Source organism: Diaphorina citri, unplaced genomic scaffold, assembly GCF_000475195.1.
Source record: "Diaphorina citri unplaced genomic scaffold, Diaci psyllid genome assembly version 1.1 scaffold1307, whole genome shotgun sequence".
Classification (NCBI taxonomy): Eukaryota; Metazoa; Arthropoda; class Insecta; order Hemiptera; family Psyllidae; genus Diaphorina; species Diaphorina citri.
This window is the reverse complement of record NW_007378736.1, coordinates 26,552-47,406: the sequence shown is the minus strand read 5'-3', so window position 1 is coordinate 47,406 and position 20,855 is coordinate 26,552. Positions and strand designations below refer to the sequence as shown.

Genomic DNA, 20,855 nt, shown 5'->3' with positions numbered 1-20,855 from the left:
TTATTTTATGGTAGTACCAATATAAGATTCAAGAAATAAAAAATGTATTCACATTTAATTTCAATAAAAATGCCATTTTAATCCTATTTTCATTTATTGAAATTGAAATTTCAATTAAATGGGTACCTTTACATATTTTTTTCCACTGTACCGAGAAAAAGAAATACCTATTTGAATGGAAATAATTTTTCTCAAGTACCTACTAATTTATTAAAAGTTGGTATCATTTTCCATTTTATCAGTAAAATGTGTCAGCTGATCTCGTAAAGGTAAACAACGAAAAAGTAAAAATTTAAAAGAGAAATTCCAAATTTAACTTTAAACATTTAATTAAAATATAAAATGCTCACTAATGTAATCAATAAATGTCATTAATAAACATTTTCATATTATCTTGACCATTTGTACAGTTCTTTCTTGGTGACTAACAATTCTGGTTCTGTATCCTTGGGATGTATGCTTCAAACAGCAGGTAAGATACCTTCAGCCTTGACGACCATACCTAGGTGTGGATCTTTTGACTTGCTATCTATGGCCAACTCAATGTAGGTTTTCATTCCTTTAGATTTGATGACATCATAATTCAAGAGCTGTATGTTCCTATAATTTCATGAAAATTGAAACAGCCATTGTGTTTTGGCAGGTACTGGTCCCTTCAATATGTTTGTGTACTGTTAGTATGAGTGTGGTATAAGCTGTTATTTAGGAAGTAATAAAATTTTTTGACTTGCTATCTATGGCCAACTCAATGTAGGTTTTCATTCCTTTAGATTTGATGACATCATAATTCAAGAGCTGTATGTTCCTATCATTTCATGAAAATTGAAACAGCCATTGTGTTTTGGCAGGTACTGGTCCCCCCAATATGTTTGTGTACTGTTAGTATGAGTGTGGTATAAGCTGTTATTTAGGAAGTAATAAAATTGCTAATGTAACATCATCTACATTAGGTACTGGACAAAGTCTCATGTTACATTCCTGATCATTGGTTTCAAGAAGATCTGAGGCACATTCTGTGAAGAACAGAATCAATGAACAGGTTCATTCTTTCCTAACTAAAATAGGAAAGTGTCTTAATGTGTTCATTAATGTTTCTTGGTAATCATATCTGGTATGTTTACTGATAAATTGTTTACCTCCTCTAATGTATGCTGGGGGATTTCCTTCTTTTTTTTAAGTTTTATTTGTAGCTATGTAGGTATCTACCATATCAATATTTCTAAAAGAGATAGGTAACTGTCGGTACTTGTGCAGAAATCACGTCCGTGGAATATTGCTACCAAAGGAACTGGCACAAATGAGCAGCAAGCAGTGTTATTATAGGGTTAGGTTAAACGCAAGAAGGAGTTTTCACAATTAGAGCAGTGATTAGTGTTATTATAGGCTTAGGTTAAATACAAAAAGGAGCTTTTCTTTTCACAGACCTGACTTCTGCTTAATTACCTAACATTAGGTACTGGACAAAGTCTCATGTTACATTCCTGATCATTGGTTTCAAGAAGATCTGAGGCACATTCTGTGAAGAACAGAATCAATAAACAGGTTCATTCTTTCCGAACTAAAATAGGAAAGTGTCATATTGTGTTCATTAATGTTTCTTGGTAATCATATCTGGTATATTTACTGATAAATTGTTTACCTCCTCTAATGTATGCTGGGGGATTTCCTTCTTTTTTTAAAGTTTTATTTGTAGCTACGTAGGTATCTACCATATCAATATTTCTAAAAGAGATAGGTAACTGTCGGTACTCATTAACCTTGGATGAATGAGTGTAGGTTCATCCAAAGATATTCCATGTGAACCTGGTTTTTCCCATCCCAAACTAGGTGAGGTCAATGGAAGTAATTGCATTGGCAAATGGATTACAACTTACAACATCATCTAATCTCCTTGAAGTTTTTAATAATTGATTACTAATGGTCAAAAATTCTGACATTTGTAACTTGATAATTGATTTTATAATAAGTATCTTTATTTTTTTACAGGATTCACAACATGTCAAATGATCTCCCTCCATTTGTATCAAATTCACCCCCTCCCTTGTGTCACAGTGAATCAGTAGAGAGTGATGATGACTTTGGAGATTTCTCTACAGCTTATGGTAATCTCTTGTGAAAATTAAATGAACAACTTCTAATAAGTACCTACTTACATTTTTATGATAAATGTAAAATTTTCAATTCAGTACCTAGCTACCTATTTGGATAGAGAAAAACAAAGTTTCAAATAAAAACACGAATGCATCAGTGGGAGGGATGCTTAAGTGCCTACCTAGGGAATATAATATGATGATAGCAACTTCTAATAAGTACCTACTTACATTTTTATGATAAATGTAAAATTTTCAATTCAGTACCTAGCTACCTATTTGGAAAGAGAAAAACAAAGTTTCAAATAAAAACACAAATGCATCAGTGGGAGGGATGCTTAAGTGCCTATACCTACACATACTTAAATACCTATCATGATAGCCATAGGTAATATTGTTACTGTGTAAATTACCAAACTATTCTTGTTTTCATTCCAGAAGCATATGATTCCCCCAAAAAGAAGGCCCCTGACTTGTACAATGGAATAATTGAACACATATCAAATGAATTCACTCCACCACCTACTAGTCAGTCCACAATGTGCAATGATGTTACCATGAACAAACACAACCCCAACAATGAAATGCAAATTGTTCATCCTGTACATACAGAACCAGAACAAATACCAAATGTTACAAAAACTAATATTTTTTTAGATGAAAGTATTCCATCAAAGGTATTATCCAGTAGTACAAATCATGTAGATCATTGTACAAAACCTTCAGGAAACTTAGATGAACGATCCATTTCTAATTCTACAAATGGTGATATTACAACTTTAAGTGAAGACTGTACTATAAATATGAATGAACATAGTAATCAGAGCAATGATATAAAAGTAGAAATGAATGAGCCTTGCACATATGGTATTGTTCCATGTAAAAATAATCTAGAAGATAATGATAACACTTCTCTTGAAGAAGAGGAACAGAGTAACTCTGTTTCAAGTCTACATATAGAAACAACATGTGATACACCTGCTATATGTGATGTTCCCAACTCAAATTTAACTCCTATAAAACAGACTGATATTCATTTCCCTACAGACCAAGTCTGTGATTTTAACCCAAATTTTGAACAATTTATAAAAGAAGATAATACTATAGATGATGTGACAGACAATAATTCCATGTTAAAAACTGACTCATCAACTGACATGTGTGATACTCAACAGAAACCCAAGAGGGGTATTAGCAGTGAAATCAAAAAGTTTCTTGAAAACGAGAAGAACATTGAAAACGAATTCACCAATTTCGAGTCAAAATTTCGCTCATTCGAAGTCCCTTCTGTTGGGTTTGAGGCTGAACTGTCCCCAGACACGCCTCCCACTAGTCCAGAGTTTGGACCTAAGATAGAATTGTCCAAGAGTTTTGATGATGATCTTGATGATGAATTTGGAAGTTTTGAAAATTTCAACAATTTGAAGTCAAATGAAACTACAGAGGACTTTGGAGATTTCAAATGCTCTGAAGTTTCAGAACAGAATGTTTCAAATGAATTAGATAAAAATACTGAAAAACCCAATGATACTCTCAGTGCTGTAGTCAAACGAGAAGCGTGTAGCTTACAAGAAGATGGAATCAGCACCAAAGACATTGAGCTTGAATTCAGTGAACAAAACATCTGTGATAGCAATGAAATAGTGATTACACAAGATTCCGTCAGTAATTTAGCAAACAGACATTGAGCTTGAATTCAGTGAACAAAACATCTGTGATAGCAATGAAATAGTGATTACACAAGATTCCGTCAGTAATTCAGCAAATGAGGAAATTTTGCCTCCACCTCTAGATGTTGACGAAATACATTTCGAAAACAAAGAAGATAGTTTTGAAACGGATTTCGGTCATTTTGAAAGTGCAACCAATGTACCTTTTGAGCACGTCACTGTACCCTCTGCAAGTTTTAATAAGGAATTAGATACCAATGACACCAGTATTTCAGCTGAAGGCATTGCCAACGCTGTTGAAAATCAATCAATCAAGAATGCACCTGATATTAGTGAGAATATTGATGAAGATGATGAGGATGAGTTTGGAGACTTCAGTAGTGTTGTAGAATTTAGCAACCAGCCTGTACCAAACCCTAATAGCTTACCTGTACCACATATCATTCCTTCTAAATCAACATCAGATAGCCAAACTGTATCAGAACTTCCTCCTACTAAAACAAATTTGGATGATGAGGATGATGATGATTTTGGAGATTTCTCAAGTGAAAATTTTGTCACTCAAGCGCCCACTCCTAAGCTGTTTGATATTAATACTTTGGATATGGAAAACTTGTTTGAAAAGCCAACAGGGGTAAGTATCATGCTTAAGGCTGTAGATATAAATTAAGTAGTATGCTGCAACTCGCGCTTAGACCATTGGAACGTGTGTGGCGGAAAAAGCTCAGATGGAATGAGAGACACCTTTCGACGGTCTAACAAACCTAGGTGTGTCACACTATCTGAGCTTGAGTGGCTGGCATTTGATCGAGTTTTAACTCCGTGATTTTTCATTTAGACTTTTTTTTTACCTTAAATTTTGAACCGTTTCGTTCTTCCTAATTTCACGTTCTTCCTAATTTCTCTCATTAGATCTTGAAATTGTTTGGTTCTATATGGGGTACTTATACGGGTACTTTTTCTAGAGCTCACTGAACCACTATTAACTACAGACCTACAGAGCATCTCTTGAAGTATTCCTTTGATTATTATACTTTGGATATGGAAAACTTGTTTGAAAAGCCAACAGGGGTAAGTATCATACTTAAGGCTGTAGATATAAATTAAGTAGTATGCTGCCACTCGCGCTTAGACCATTGGAACGTGTTTGGCAAAAAAAGCTCAGATGGAATGAGAGACACGTTTCGACCGCCTAACAAACCTAGGTGTGTCACTGAGCTTGAGTGGCCGGCATTTGATCGAGTTTTAACTCCGCGATTTTTCATTTAGACTTTTTTTTTACCTTAAATTTTGAACCGTTTCGTTCTTCCTAATTTCATGAAATGACACTCTCTCATTAGATCATGAAATTGTTTGGTTCTATATGGGGTGTACGGGTCTTTTTTCTAGAGTTCACTGAACCACTATTAACTACATAGCATCTCTTGAAGTATTCCTTTGATTATTTTTATTATTAATATTTTTTAAGAGGTTACTAACATCTTAGGCCTTTGCCCCTATACCTTTGATTGCAGCAACTTCCCGAAGTGTCAATCAGCACACTGGACCACATTCTGTCGCAAGACGAAGCTTGGCGCCGACTACATGATATTGAGAATACTCCTGCGCTCTCGTACCAATGGTCGTTGATTATTTTTATTATTAATATTTTTTAAGAGGTTACTAACATCTTAGGCCTTTGCCCCTATACCTTTGATTGCAGCAACTTCCCGAAGTGTCAATCAGCACACTGGACCACATTCTGTCGCAAGACGAAGCTTGGCGCCGACTACATGATATTGAGAATACTCCTGCGCTCTCGTACCAATGGTCAAATTCTGAATCCAACAAAGCCTTGTTGACATCTCTCAACATAGACACACGCAATATTGTAAGTTTTGTCGACATCTTGAAGTGTTAAGTAAGTGTTTGTTTTGAACTTGAAGTGTTTTTTTTTTTTTTAATGCAATTTTATAGGTGGGTATTATGAATCCTCCAGTCCCTAATGGATCACTGAACTTGAGCAACCTTTGTATCCGGATGGTTGATCGTCTGACAATGCCAATGGTCAAATTCTGAATCCAACAAAGCCTTGTTGACATCTCTCAACATAGACACACGCAATATTGTAAGTTTTGTACACATCTTGAAGTGTTAAGTAAGTGTTTGTTTTGAACTTGAAGTGTGTGTGTGTGTGTTTTTTTTTTTTAATGCAATTTTATAGGTAGGTATTATGATATTATGAATCCTCAGGTCCCCAATGGATCACTGAACTTGAGCAACCTTTGTATCCGGATGGTTGATCGTCTGACAATTGCGTGCTGATGGCTTTTTCTCAGCCCCACTCAGGCTAGGTGAAGTTGATGTGAAGAGGTGGGTAGCTTGTGACCAGATGGATGGTAAAACCCCATGCCTTTAAAATTATTAGCAGTTATAAAAAAAAGTCTGTTTAAGCTTATATGAATCTACACAGTAGGTAGGTACCTACAAAAAAAAATTCTGACAATGGCGTGCTGATGGCTTTTTCTCAGCCCCACTCAGGCTAGGTGAAGTTGATGTGAGGAGGTGGGTAGCTTGTGACCAGATGGATGGTAAAACCCCATGCCTTTAAAATTATTAGCAGTTATAAAAAAAAGTCGGTTTAAGCTTATATGAATCTATACAGTAGGTACCTACAAAAAAAATAATAATAATCGGATCTTCTTGGGCTGTTTCAGATTTTCGGACCTCGATGGAAAGAGAATGTGCCTCGGTTCGCAGCCAACCTTGGCTACAGTCCACTAGAACCCTCCAAACCTGGGGCTTTGAAGTGTGACCCTCACACAGGAGAGCTCAGTTCACCGCTACAAGTGGGCTACAGTCCACTAGAACCCTCCAAACCTGGGGCTTTGAAGTGTGACCCTCACACAGGAGAGCTCAGTTCACCGCTACAAGTGAGTGTGTATTCAAATATTACTTTGTTAGGAAACCTCCGTGGCCGAGGGTTCGATTTCCGGTACCTTGGCTACAGTCCACTAGAACCCTCCAAACCTGGGGCTTTGAAGTGTGACCCTCACACAGGAGAGCTCAGTTCACCGCTACAAGTAAGTGCATTCACGCCTTACTTTGTTAGGCAACCTCCGTGGCCGAGGGTTCGATTTCCGGCGGGGTCGAAGTTTTTTCGGCTCTGTGCTTGGAGCTCAGGGTTATCTCAGCCTCGTGAGGACAATTGAGTTGCTACTTTAATCGAGTAGCGACCAGTGGTGGCATTACCAGTGTTAAATTTTCGGCTCTGTGCTTGGAGCTCAGGGTTATCTCAGCCTCGTGAGGACAATTGAGTTGCTACTTTAATCGAGTAGCGACCAGTGGTGACATTACCAGTGTTAAAAAAAGTTGATTTATGGAAATTGATTGCAAAAGAGGCACTGGGATATCCACAAAAGTTGTGAAAAGGCTCTGCTTTAACTTTCACACAAATAAATTCAGGATTTGATTTTTGATTATTCCATTGCTTTGTATGTACTCCTATACTCCTATATATGTACCAATTGTACCTACCTCGGTGGTGTAGTGGTCAAGGCGCTCGCCTGGTAAACAGGAGAGCGTGGGTTCAATCCCAGCCGGGGTACGGAATTTTATCCTCAATATAATTTGAGAATTTGACCACAATAATAGTAGTAGCCTATTGCTGGAGTAAAGGGACTTTACAGTCCTATACGAGCAGTATAAATAAGCACTATTATTATAGAAAAAGGAAAATTCCGTTGGTCCTCATTTTTCCTGCTCTATGACTTTGAAACATCACCCAAGTAAGCGCAACTGATCTATTGAGTTGCTACTTCAATCGAGTAGCGACCAATGGTGGCATTACCAGTGTTAAAAAAAGTTAATTTATGGAAATTGGTTGCAAAAGAGGCACTGGGATATCCACAAAAGTTGTGAAAAGGCTCTGCTTTAACTTTCACACAAATTACTTTGATTATTCTATTACTTTGTATGTACTCCTATATTTTCAGGACCACATACCTGACGCTCATTTTGATTGGAATGGAAGTGGACTTACCAATCCTCTTGAAGGTAAGTAGATTTTTCAAATCCTTTTATCGCCCTGTCCCTACGTCTCTACTAATAATATTTTCTTTGGGAAAAAAAGTAAAAAAAGAAAAACGAAAGAAGTGTACTTAGTAAAATTTTGGGTTTTATGTCGCACATACTAAGATAACTCTAATATACTAGAGCAAATTCCCCTTTTTTTTCACTCGATTAGAAACAGAGCTTTCATGCTTCCTTACGAAGAAATAAACCCAGATCGTCTATCAGTCTCATTTTGAATTCTACAATATTAAAGGTAAACTACATCTCTTCGGTAAGATAAAAGATTGGGGAACCCTGCTCCGTTTGAAATGGTTGTGTGTGTTTTTTTCGTTTTACAATCATTTTCTCTTTTCACCAAATAGATTGCAATTTGAGACTCAAGAAAAGGTGAGTATAAGCTGTTCAAAATTCCTTTTCCCTAGGTAAAACAGGAAAACTGCTAGTATAGCGTTTTTGGAAATGGCCTCAAGAAATAAAATTATTGTTTTCAAATGTCGGAAACTTGGCCATTAGGTCATTCTCCCAAACTTGTCATAAACTGTCATAGACTAGTACATTTTTTAATTTATGTAAATAAGTAGGAAACATAAAAGGATTTTGCTGGAATCAATATTTTTTTATTAACATAATAAAAGATAATGCACTGTAGAAATAGGAAGAAAAGTAATGAAGTTGGCAGGTTTTTTTATATGTTAGGTTACTTTAACCACTTACGTGAGAAGTTGATAGTTTTCGTCTAAAAGCATCACATGGTTTTCACTAACACTTGGTGGTGGTTAGTCAATAGTATTTTCCCGTCTTCTGTCTGGTGCAGGCTGTCCCTCCTATCTCCTACATCTTGATGTGGTATCCCTGTTTGACAATCTATCTACGCCTGATCACTCGTTTTTTTTTTTTTTTTTGTCAGCTTTGAGGGTACTTTTGCCAGCTTTTTTTCTCTCTTAAAGATCTGGAAAAATCCACTTTATGCTTCTAAATATGTTAAGTACCTATGTAAATTTATTTTCAAAACTGTTCACAAAGGCTTCGTAGGTATCTTAACCCATCTTTTCGGGCTCTTTGCCCCTACACCTAAGTTTCAGAGTGGGCTTTTTGTGTATGAGATTAAGCTCACAAAGGCTTGGAAATAATGTAGTGCTGAGTGCCTGACTATAATATTGACTAGTGCTATTTTATTAAAGACCTTGGTATGAACGATTGAGAAATGCGTGTAGCGTTGCATGACCAACTTTTCTTCATGTGCATGACACATTTGTCCAAAGATTTCTAGTTTAATTTCATTCGCATGACATCCTCTCTTCTGCCTTGTAAGAATAGGTATACCTAGAAATCAATACATTGAGTGAACGATTGAGAAATGCGTGTAGTGTTGCATGACCAACTTTTCTTCATGTGCATGACACATTTGTCCAAAGATTTCTAGTTTGATTTCTTTCGCATGACATCCTATCTTCTGCCTCGTAAGAATAGGTATACCTAGAAATCAATACATTGAGTTTAATGAGTACTAATCTACTAATACATACATACTAATGTCGTACTTGGGCAGATACGTATAGCACCCTACGTATACGTAATATTTGAGTTTGAACACTTTCTCGCCTGTATTTCCTCGAAAATCCAGATCCTAATCTATCCTGTGATCTCATCCTCATCTTCCAGGACCTTCGAAATCTTCACGTCAAACTCTGGAAGAAGAACTTTCTGGCCCAACCTTCACTTCGCCCTTGTCTCCTGAGGTAGTGCAACCTCGGACGACTATCCCGGCCAAACCGACAGCTTCGTCTCAAGAGTTGATCATCAATGTGGAGAAGTTTGTAGATTCCTTGCCCAATGTAGGATTCATGCTGGCCTCACATGTGGTTTATCCGAGCAAATAAGAACGATGTTCAGCTTGGGATTCGCAAGGGAACAAGAACGAAGAGAAGGTCTAGAGTTCTAGATTCCAGGTGGATTTAAACGCCTATCATAGCCAGTACCACAATCTGAATCCGCTTTTGGGAAGATAGGTATGTTTAGTTTAGACTTTCAGACGTGATTGGAATACTTCACCCTCGGATTTTTGTACGTTTCCTTTATTGAGCCAAACGCACCCAAACTTTCCACACCAAATGGTATAACTAACCACACTGAGTTGAGATTGCTTTATCCTTTTGGCATTCATTATTTTCATTTGTTTATTAGTTGCATTACTTTGTTCTTTCATTAATTTTTCCGTCCGATTTACATTATTATTTATTTTAAGTTTTTTTCGTCTTCGTACATTTCTGTATTATTTTCTATTTTATTTAACGCGACGTTTAGGCTTAGTTTCTAGTGTGTCTTTGTTGAATTTCTTCGTATTACATGGGATTTTTCTTGACTCGATTTGTAAAGAGAAAGAAAGTCCAGTTATAGTGTACGTACTGTACCTACATCATTAGAAATAAAATGGGGCACTAATATTAGGATCTACAATTTTAAGATAATCCAAAGGATTATCTTATGAGAAAATGAGATTTATTACTAAGTCTTAAGTGCTAAGTTCTGATTAGTTCATCTTTGCTCTAAAGCTTTAAGATTTAGTTGAAATTTACATTTTGGTTACCACGGTACATATAACTGGACTTTTTCCTTTAAAATCGAGTCAACTGTTATCAAAAATTACCAGTGTATGCAGATTGTAGACAATTGACTACAAAATATTTACATGTAGAAAAATTATGCAGTATTCCCATCTACTTTTGACCTGTTGGTTAACTCTCCTAACATTTGTGACGAACTATTTTAAATTTAAATACCTTCATGTATCATACTTTTTTCGCTTATTTATGTTATGTTTACTACGGTCAATTATTTTTCCTGCTCCCCCGGCTTTTTTTTTTTCCTTTTTCCTGATTGAAATTTTGAGAAAAATTACCTACTCTAAACTCGACTCTACATTTTCAGTATTGGGACTTGATATACTGTTTGTACATTGTAAAACATTGATTTTATAATTGCCTATTTATTTCCATTAGGTACTTTGTTTTAAATGTCTTTAAATTAAATATGAGATTTCTTGTTAATTTATAGCTATGTTTGTATCATCATTTTCGAATTCTGTGCTTCTTTCTCTGAAGGATCTCTGCTGCAAAATCTTATAACCACCTTGTAGCCTTGTACCATATGATTGTCAAAGTAATAAAGTATCCTGTTTTTATGTGACATTCGGAATTCCTATACCTATGACATAGTTACATTTTACTTTTATTACTTGTTGTAATGGGCAATATTTTTTATTGCTCTCATTGGAAAGCGATAATTTGATTGCCTCATTTAATTAATTACCCTTGTGGACAACACCTTCATGCGAAGTTTACTAGTTGCAGACAAATCACCCTTTTTCCTACCCAACATGTCCAGAAACATGTTATATAGGAGAAAGGGTGACACTAGGTAGTTCGGTCCCCCCTTTATTGGTGCGCAGCCCCCTTTTTTGGCCTCACTATTGGAATGTAATCTTCAACATGGCATATTGAATTACCTAAATTCGTATTTCCAAATCAAATCTAGTTTATCTCAAAGAAACGCCCGGGTTGATGGCATTGGCGGCCTGATGGCGATAGATTAATGCCCAAGACATTCTCTTCCGCTCAACCCGATTATTATCATGTTAAGGCGGTCTCTTCTGGATCCCGTGTGTGCCGCGTCCATTTTTGTTTAGGACTATTGCACTGCCCCCTAACAAACCTTAGGGGCACCATTGAGTCTAGGTGGTCTCTCCAGTCTCAACAGAGCGATGTCGTTTCTCATGTTGGGCTCTCCTGAGAAGTGTTCATGGGATATCACTTTGACCACCCTGATATCCTGCACTGGTGGGGCACATTGCCTGTGGTCCGGTGAACAATCCGGGTCCGAGTTAGCATCGTGTTCGCCCAGGCGAACTGAGGATCTACGGGGGGAAAAGATAGACCGATTTAATTGTTGGTTATTGGTTACTTTTTAATCCAGCCGTCACTTTATCTTTACTATTATCAAGGCACTAGGTTTTTCTTACCCTTGGGATCAATATAAAATATAATGTAAATGCAGTTTTTTTGTGTTATTATGTCACAACTTTGGTGCTCACTGCAGCATTGTAGGATTTTTCCAATATCTCAATAATCCTAAAATCCAATGTTTACCTACCATGCTGGCACCGGTCGCTATGCGCATTTATATTACATAGCTACTCATTTTCCTCACGAGGCTGAGTGGGCCCCGTAACGGCCAGTCACGGAATCAATCATTTGCATGATACAAATTTCTTGACCCCGCCGGGAATCGAACCCGGGTCTCCCGCGTGCAAGGCGAGCGCAGTGACCACTACGCCATGGGAGCTGACGAATACCCAATAATAACACAGAAAACTGACTGCGCTTTACAAAGTGGATTTGATCATCTGAGATTTTTCTATGAGAGATTATGAATAAACCTAAAAAAATTGACGAGGCAATATTTATTTTGCAAGCCAACTTTCAGCCCTTTTCTATTTTTCTGACCTACCTGTACAGACCTATTTATGTTAATTTATTGGCTTACCTTATTTTATAATTGACTAGGGTTCTTTGTGGGGGATTAATAGGTAACACAGTTTCGCCTCACTCGTAGGCTTTTGCAAGATGACTTTTGCACAAATTATTGCACAAATAAAGAGTCTTTCCAGTATTATAATAGGAAGGAATGTGATGTTTATTATTATTTTCATCAAGTCCATTTAGGTACATATTTTTAATCTGGCAGAAATATACAAATGTTTCTATGAATTACTCGTCAAGATGATCGAGTATCCACCTAAGGAAGTACGAAGTACGAGAGTAGACCCCAGGGATCTCATAGACACCACAGCTGGCTGGTCCAAGAGACACCAGACCAATTAGGTAGGTCCGCGCTGATATTGCTGAATCAAATGATCCCATCCATGTTAGCGGCCCACCAGAATCGCCATTACAGGAATCCTTGCCAACATTGCCACCGACACACATTTGGCCGCTATTGTAGTCGATGGAGATACCGTTGTCGGCGTAAGCTAATTTGCAGCGGTCCGCATTGAATACTTTCTGATTGACGGCCAGGAGGTCTCTAGATGGAACTCCATCCTCTGTGGAAATGGGAAATTAAGGAGCGCGGTAGCGCTCCGCCCCGCCAAGTCAAGAAAGTTTGACCGCGCTACTAGAGAACTTGTGCAAAATGGTAGCCCCCGTCGATTTAAAAAGGGTAGCCCTTTTATATCTTATAGAGGAATAACGTGGAACAATAACAACGAAATTCGCACTTTCATTTGGTTTTGGAGATCATAAAATATAGAGTGGGAAAATGATCTTATTAACTACATACCTGTTAGTCCCCATCCAGCCACAATGGAATAACGTGGAACAATAACAACGAAATTCGCACTTTCATTTGGTTTTGGAGATCATAAAATATAGAGTGGGAAAATGATCTTATTAATCACATACCTGTTAGTCCCCATCCAGCCACAATCGTGTCATCTTTATCATGGGTTCGTGTCATTCCCGGTCCATAGGGCAAACAAATGGGCTGAACGTAAGCTACAACACAAAGAGAACAATAATTCTATCGCCCCGAAAGCGAAGAGAGCAGGAAGACAGGATAGGGGAAAGTCAAGGAGCTGCCGAACGACACAACATGAACTATTTTGGAACGAAGTTGAGCTATACTGGTATAAAACTATGCCACAATTTCGTACTTTTTGTTAAGAGGTTTGATCGAGGGAACTATCTTTAACAGAATTATTAGGATTAACTGTAAAGGTCTTATCGCCCCGAAAGCGAAAAGAGCAGGAAGACAGGATAGGAGAAAGTCAAGCTTACGAAAACCTTATCTATTTAGGATAAAATCCACTACGGAATCGAACCCGCGACCAAGTTCTTACAAGGCAGACGTGTTGGCGCTACCCTCCAAGCGAACAAGGCTGACATTTCGTACTTCGAACGTCTAAAGAAACGCTTTTCTATTTTATTTAACGCGACGTTTAGGCTTAGTTTCTAGTGTGTCTTTGTTGAATTTCTTCGTATTACATGGGATTTTTCTTGACTCGATTTGTAAAGAGAAAGAAAGTCCAGTTATAGTGTACGTACTGTACCTAATTTAGGATCTACAATTTTAAGATAATCCAAAGGATTATCTTATGAGAAAATGGGATTTATTACTAAGTCTTAAGTGCTAAGTAAGCTAAGTTCTGATTAGTTCATCTTATTACATGGGATTTTTCTTGACTCGATTTGTAAAGAGAAAGAAAGTCCAGTTATAGTGTACGTACTGTACCTACATCATTAGAAATACAATGGGGCACTAATATTAGGATCTACAATTTTAAGAGAATCCAAAGGATTATCTTGTGTACGTACTGTACCTACATCATTAGAAATAAAATGGGGCACTAATATTAGGATCTACAATTTTAAGATAATCCAAAGGATTATCTTATGAGAAAATGAGATTTATTACTAAGTCTTAAGTGCTAAGTTCTGATTAGTTCATCTTTGCTCTAAAGCTTTAAGATTTAGTTGAAATTTACATTTTGGTTACCACCAAGCTGCCTCCACAGTTGTAACTGAGGCGTCCGCGACCCTCTGGAATATTTCAAGAAATGTGGGATAGTAAAAGAAGAAGAAGAAGATATAAATAGATAATAATAAAAAGAAAAAACTATTAGCTCGTTTCTATTTATTCCACAGTTAGGGGTACTCTAGTCTAGTCTAGGACTTTAAGTCAGGTGCAAAACTGAGAAAAAGCAGCAACACTTATGAAAATTTACCGACGTAATTTCTCTTCTATGGGTTTTACCAAAGATGCTTTGGTAGAGTCAAAGGCCAAAGGGGCTTCTCAATTTTCTCCGATTCGGTTCCCCAAAAGACCAGACAAAAGGGCAAAATAAGTACACTAGGTACATATAACTGGACTTTTTCCTTTAAAATCGAGTCAACTGTTATCAAAAATTACCAGTGTATGCAGATTGTAGACAATTGACTACAAAATATTTACATGTAGAAAAATTATGCAGTATTCCCATCTACTTTTGACCTGTTGGTTAACTCTCCTAACATTTGTGACGAACTATTTTAAATTTAAATACCTTCAAGGGCAAAATATAGATTAAATCCACTTACCACCCATATCAAACCCAATTCGCGCTATCCAGGGAAAAGCACCAAGTTGTACGATGTAACCTCCTATGATTCTCTGTTGTCCTGCTAGACCACATTTGTCCTTGGCTGGTAACAGTCTCCAGTTTCTGTGCTTTTCGGGATCTGTGAAAAGTAAATGTGAAGTAAAAAGTCCCTTTAGCCCAGCAGTCAGCTAGGTACTAGGTAGGTACTATTATTGAGGTCAATTTATTTTTTTATACTTATTTATTATTGAGGTCAAATTCTCGAATATTGTTGATAAAATTCCTTACCTCGACAATACCTTCATGTATCATACTTTTTTCGCTTATTTATGTTATGTTTACTACGGTCAATTATTTTTCCTGCTCCCCCGGCAATACCTTCATGTATCATACTTTTTTCGCTTATTTATGTTATGTTTACTACGGTCAATTATTTTTCCTGCTCCCCCGGCTTTTTTTTTTTCCTTTTTCCTGATTGAAATTTTGAGAAAAATTACCTACTCTAAACTCGACTCTACATTTTCAGTATTGGGACTTGATATACTGTTTGTACATTGTAAAACATTGATTTTATAATTGCCTATTTATTTCCATTAGGTACTTTGTTTTAAATGTCTTTAAATTAAATATGAGATTTCTTGTTAATTTATAGCTATGTTTGTATCATCATTTTCGAATTCTGTGCTTCTTTCTCTGAAGGATCTCTGCTGCAAAATCTTATAACCACCTTGTAGCCTTGTACCATATGATTGTCAAAGTAGGTATCCTGTTTTTATGTGACATTCGGAATTCCTATACCTGTGACATAGGTACATTTTACTTTTATTACTTGTTGTAATGGGCAATATTTTTTATTGCTCTCATTAGAAAGCGATAATTTGATTGCCTCGTTCGAATTCTGTGCTTCTTTCTCTGAAGGATCTCTGCTGCAAAATCTTATAACCACCTTGTAGCCTTGTACCATATGATTGTCAAAGTAATAAAGTATCCTGTTTTTATGTGACATTCGGAATTCCTATACCTATGACATAGTTTCGAATTCTGTGCTTCTTTCTCTGAAGGATCTCTGCTGCAAAATCTTATAACCACCTTGTAGCCTTGTACCATATGATTGTCAAAGTATCCTGTTTTTATGTGACATTCGGAATTCCTATACCTGTGACATTTTACTTTTATTACTTGTTGTAATGGGCAATATTTTTTATTGCTCTCATTGGAAAGCGATAATTTGATTGCCTCATTTAATTAATTGCCCTTGTGGACAACACCTTCATGCGAAGTTTACTAGTTGCAGACAAATCACCCTTTTTCCTACCTAACATGTCCAGAAACATGTTATATAGGAAAAAGGGTGACACTAGGTAGTTGGGTCCCCCCTTTATTGGTGTGCAGCCCCCTTTTTTGGCCTCACTATTGGAATGTAATCTTCAATATGGCATATTGTATTACCTAAATTCGTATTTCCAAATGAAATCTAGTTTATCTTTACTAAGAAGCTAAGAACTACCCACAAAGAAGGAAAAATATTAGCTTGAAGTTTGGGCTTATATCGTCCGAATTTGGCTACTTTATTATGCCAATTATTTTCACAAAGGTACTTACATAACTCACATACACTATATAGAAATCATTTTCAGGATCGTTTTTCAAAAGGGGTTTTGGCGGTTCTGTACGTCTCCTCTTGCAAATTGGGAGCGTAGTTGCACGACTTAAACGACTTAGTAGCGCGGAGTCGCGGAGAAGGCAAGTCTGCATCGTTTACATACCAAAGGATTTTAAACCTTTAAACCCCAATCCTTCCAACACCGTGAGATGGGTACTATGCCTATATCACGAACACAGAAAGTGAGTATATGTAATTAACACCTAAAATCCTTTTGTTTCTCTGGTCAAGTGAAGACATTTTCCTTTCTTCTTATCTCTTTACTGTGATAGGTACGTATAGTTATCTGACACATTCGTAAGCAAAGTTCATTTTAAATTTTATACTGTCGATAGGTACCTAGGACGTACCTACTGTAGAACCGGTCCGCAGTCTTGTTAATTATTCTTATAATAGGTAATAATACTAATCAGGATCGTTTTTCAAAAGGGGTTTTGGCGGTTCTGTACGTCTCCTCTTGCAAATTGGGAGCGTAGTTGCACGACTTAAATGACTTTAGTAGCGCGGAGTCGCGGAGAAGGCAAGTCTGCATCGTTTACATACCAAAGGGTTTTAAACCTTTACTTTGAACCTCAATCCTTCCATTACCGTGAGATGGGTACTATGCCTATATCACGAACACGGAAAGTGAGTATATGTAATTAACACCTAAGGATCCTTTTGTTTCCCCGGCCAAGTGAAGACATTTTCCTTTCTTCTTATCTCTTTACTGTGATAGGTACGTATCTGACACATCCGTAAGCAAAGTTCATTTTAAATTTTATACTGTCGATAGGTACCTAGGACGTACCTACTGTAGAACCGGTCCGCAGTCTTGTTAATTATTCTTATAATAGGTAATAATATACTTCTAAATAATACGTCATTATTATCACAAATTTCACCTTATTGTACGTATTAAATTTCTTCCAGTTATCACCCTGCCAGTTCATTTGGTTTTATTTCGCTCTGTCGCTTACGTCTTTTCAGCAAATTTTATGCCCATTTTATTAATAGCACAATTAAACACTTGGTTACAATGGACTGTGTTACCTATTACACAGGTTATTGATAAAAAATTACTTCTGATAGGTCCAACACGTGTAACAGTTGGTAGGTAGGTATGTATATTCGGGATAGATAACAGTACCAGCGAACACCCAATAATAACGCAGAAAACTGACTGCGTTTTACAAATTGGATTTGATCATCTGAGATTTTTCAGTCACAAATTTCACCTTATTGTACGTATTAAATTTCTTCCAGTTATCACCCTGCCAGTTCATTTGGTTTTATTTCGCTCTGTCGCTTACATCTTTTCAGCAAATTTTATGCCCATTTTATTAATAGCACAATTAAACACTTGGTTACAATGGACTGTGTTACCTATTACACAGGTTACTGATAAATTACTTCTGATAGGTCCAACACGTGTAACAGTTGGTAGGTAGGTATATTCGGGATAGATAACAGTACCAGCGAATACCCAATAATAACGCAGAAAACTGACTGCGTTTTACAAAGTGGATTTGATCATCTGAGATTTTTCAGTGAGAGATTATGAATAAACCTAAAAAAATTGACGAGGCAATATTTATTTTGCAAGCCAACTTTCAGCCCTTTTCTATTTTTCTGACCTACCTGTACAGACCTATTTATGTTAATTTATTGGCTTACCTTATTTTATAATTGACTAGGGTTCTTTGTGGGGGATTAATAGGTAACACTCCAAATTTATTATTTTGTGTGAATTTCATGGAAGAAGTGGTTAAGTTTAAATGATTCACATTTCTTCAAATTTTTTAACGCTTCGTCAAATTTTACCTTTGAGAACATTTGGCCCCGATTGGGAAAAAGTGTCATACACACAGTCTAGTAATTATATTAGTCATTTTTTCCTTTCCCAACTTTCATGTTGGTAATGGTTTGGAATAGGGAAATGGTACATTGCCTGGCATTGTCCCATTTCCCTATTCCCTACCATAACCACCTAAAAATTGCGAAAAGAAAACACTACAGTATACCTATTCAGACAAAACTGCTCTAATACATCCAGCCCTTTTGCTCCTGAGCGGATATTTTCGAATTTCAGTCATTGAAATTTCAATGTTTACCTGTTTTTCGAATTGGGTACTTTAGATCTTTTTCTCAACGATATAATTTAGTTCAAAATAACTTTAACTTCAAGCTTACGTGGCCTATAGGTAGTTGTAGTGACCTACCTCTATTTGGAGAAAAAAAAAAATAAAAATATAATAAATACCTATGTAATAATGAGTTTAACAAGTGACGCATATGACACGTGCCAGCCTATGGCTAGTTTTAATATTAGGTCGGTACGACGTACGTACTTATCCAGTTAGGTATAGGGCATAGGTACCAATCTAGAAACTGAATATGAATAACAACCACCTATTTTTTTTATTTACACGTGAATTACATTAATCCATATTTATGTATTTACCTATATTTTATAGGTACTCAAAATCGGTTAAATGTTCTATGTGATAATATCCCAATTAAGTAATACACCTCAATGAATTTTATGACTTGACTTGGACTCAAACCATCAACCTCCATATGCGGAGTAGTTTTAACCCCATTGCACCTTTCTAGGAAGGTTCTGTTTAAAGTCTCAGCTTAGGCAAAAGAGGCTGAGTGAGGTCTACAGTTCACAGAACTACTAGTCAACATGGAGTATGCTTTGGCAGTCTGGGTGTTGAAGTTGAAAATGCAAATCTCCTTGGTTGAATCTAATTTGGTAAAATGATACCTAAAGGGTGAAGCCTAAATTCTTCTGTGGAAAATGAATTAATTAATTTTCTACTGCTAAACTCTCTATTAGACTCTAAAGATTGAAGGTCGGCGTCGTCATCAAGTAACTACTAAGGTATTTATTGGGTTTAGCGTTCTGTTGGTTTTTCCAGCCTGGATACTTGGATAGGACCGGAAAAAGTCAGTTCATCAAAATGTGTATAAAATAAATAAAATTTTACTTTATTTCTCTATTAGACTCTAAAGATTGAAGGTCGGCGTCGTCATCAAGTAAATACTAAGGTCTTTTTGGGTTTAGCGTTCTGTTGGTTTTTCGCAGCCTGGGTAGGACCGGAAAAAGTCAGCAGCACACGAGTGCCCAGATGGCAGATGGTCACCCATTCGGATACCAACCACGCGCCACGTTGCTCTTCAGTGATCCATTGAGAACTTACGATTCAGCTCAGGAGTTTTTTCCAGTTTCAAGAGGGCGACATCGTTCCTCATATTGGCATCATTGGTGTATTCTTCATGTTGGATGACCTTGTCTACTAGGATATCCTGAACTGGTGGGGCACATACAACCTTGTCACCTAGTACTTGACAATCTGGATTGGTATTTGTGTTATGCTCACCTAACCTGACGAACATACTGTAACAGAGGATTGGATTTTAGTGCTTTTTTTTCTAACTTTATCAGATTTATGCGCATGTGTCGAAACGAGTTTTCGTCAAATCACGTTAAAGAGTCCAGTAATCGGGACGCTCATTTTCTTTGCAAAAACTCGCTTTTGTATTAATCTTGCCGGGAGGCGTGGAAACTGACATCATTGGTGTATTCTTCATGTTGGATGACCTTGTCTACTAGGATATCCTGAACTGGTGGGGCACATACAACCTTGTCACCTAGTACTTGACAATCTGGATTGGTATTTGTGTTATGCTCACCTAACCTGACGAACATACTGTAACAGAGGATTAGATTTTAGTGCTTACTTGACAATCTGGATTGGTATTTGTGTTATGCTCACCTAACCTGACGAACATACTGTAACAGAGGATTAGATTTTAGTGCTTTTTTCTAACTTTATCAGATTTCTGAGTCCAACTTTATCAGATTTATGCGCATGTGTCGAAACGAGTTTTCGTCAAATCACGTTAAAGAGTCCAGTAATCGGGACGCTAATTTTCTATGCAAAAACTCGCTTTTGTATTAATCTTGCCGGGAGGCGTGGAAACTGTAACTGCTAAGGTCTTATTGATTTATGCGCATGTGTCGAAACGAGTTTTCGTCAAATCACGTTAAAGAGTCCAGTCATTGGGACGCTCATTTTCTATGCAAAAACTCCCTTTTGTATCAATCTTGCCGGTGGAAACTGTAACTGCTAAGGTCTTATCGTCCTGAAATCGAAGAGAGAAGGAATACAGGATAGGAGAAAGACAGCCGTTCCGAGAACGAACATAATCTGTTCAGGATAAAATCCGCCCCGGGCGAGAATCAAACCCGCGGC

At 37.0% G+C, this 20,855-nt stretch overlaps 3 protein-coding genes across 4 annotated transcripts in view; 1 reads left to right on the top strand and 2 right to left on the bottom strand.

Annotated features, from left to right (window-relative positions):
• The first annotated feature begins 278 nt into the window (after positions 1 to 278).
• Positions 279 to 11,246, top strand: LOC103515261 (aftiphilin). Of its 2 annotated transcripts, none has more exons than XM_026828007.1 (9): positions 279 to 472; positions 1,987 to 2,102; positions 2,529 to 3,685; positions 3,774 to 4,394; positions 5,275 to 5,381; positions 5,807 to 5,867; positions 6,457 to 6,588; positions 7,735 to 7,795; positions 9,476 to 11,246. In XM_026828007.1, exons 1-9 carry the CDS (start codon positions 453 to 455, stop codon positions 9,691 to 9,693), a joined length of 2,493 nt encoding a protein of 830 aa, XP_026683808.1. In that variant the 5' UTR covers positions 279 to 452; the 3' UTR covers positions 9,694 to 11,246. The 2 variants fall into 2 exon arrangements, with proteins under 2 accessions (XP_026683808.1, XP_026683809.1); XM_026828008.1 differs by lacking the exon at positions 5,807 to 5,867 and adding an exon at positions 5,574 to 5,630 and having other exon boundaries at positions 5,275 to 5,385.
• A 269-nt stretch (positions 11,247 to 11,515) lies between these two features.
• LOC103515260 (spaetzle-processing enzyme-like) lies at positions 11,516 to 13,327 on the bottom strand. Its single transcript, XM_026828005.1, has 3 exons — positions 13,273 to 13,327; positions 12,608 to 12,914; positions 11,516 to 11,726 (listed from the first exon to the last, which is right to left on the bottom strand). Exons 1-3 carry the CDS (start codon positions 13,325 to 13,327, stop codon positions 11,516 to 11,518), a joined length of 573 nt encoding a protein of 190 aa, XP_026683806.1.
• A 6,449-nt stretch (positions 13,328 to 19,776) lies between these two features.
• LOC108253152 (CLIP domain-containing serine protease 2-like) overlaps positions 19,777 to 20,855 on the bottom strand; it is a 21,219-nt gene continuing 20,140 nt past the window's right edge. Inside the window, exons 4-5 of the mRNA XM_026828004.1 lie at positions 20,191 to 20,309; positions 19,777 to 19,877 (exon numbers count right to left, since the gene is read on the bottom strand). Coding sequence (XP_026683805.1) covers positions 19,777 to 19,877; positions 20,191 to 20,309 — 220 coding nt within the window. The remainder of the gene's footprint in view (positions 19,878 to 20,190; positions 20,310 to 20,855) is intronic.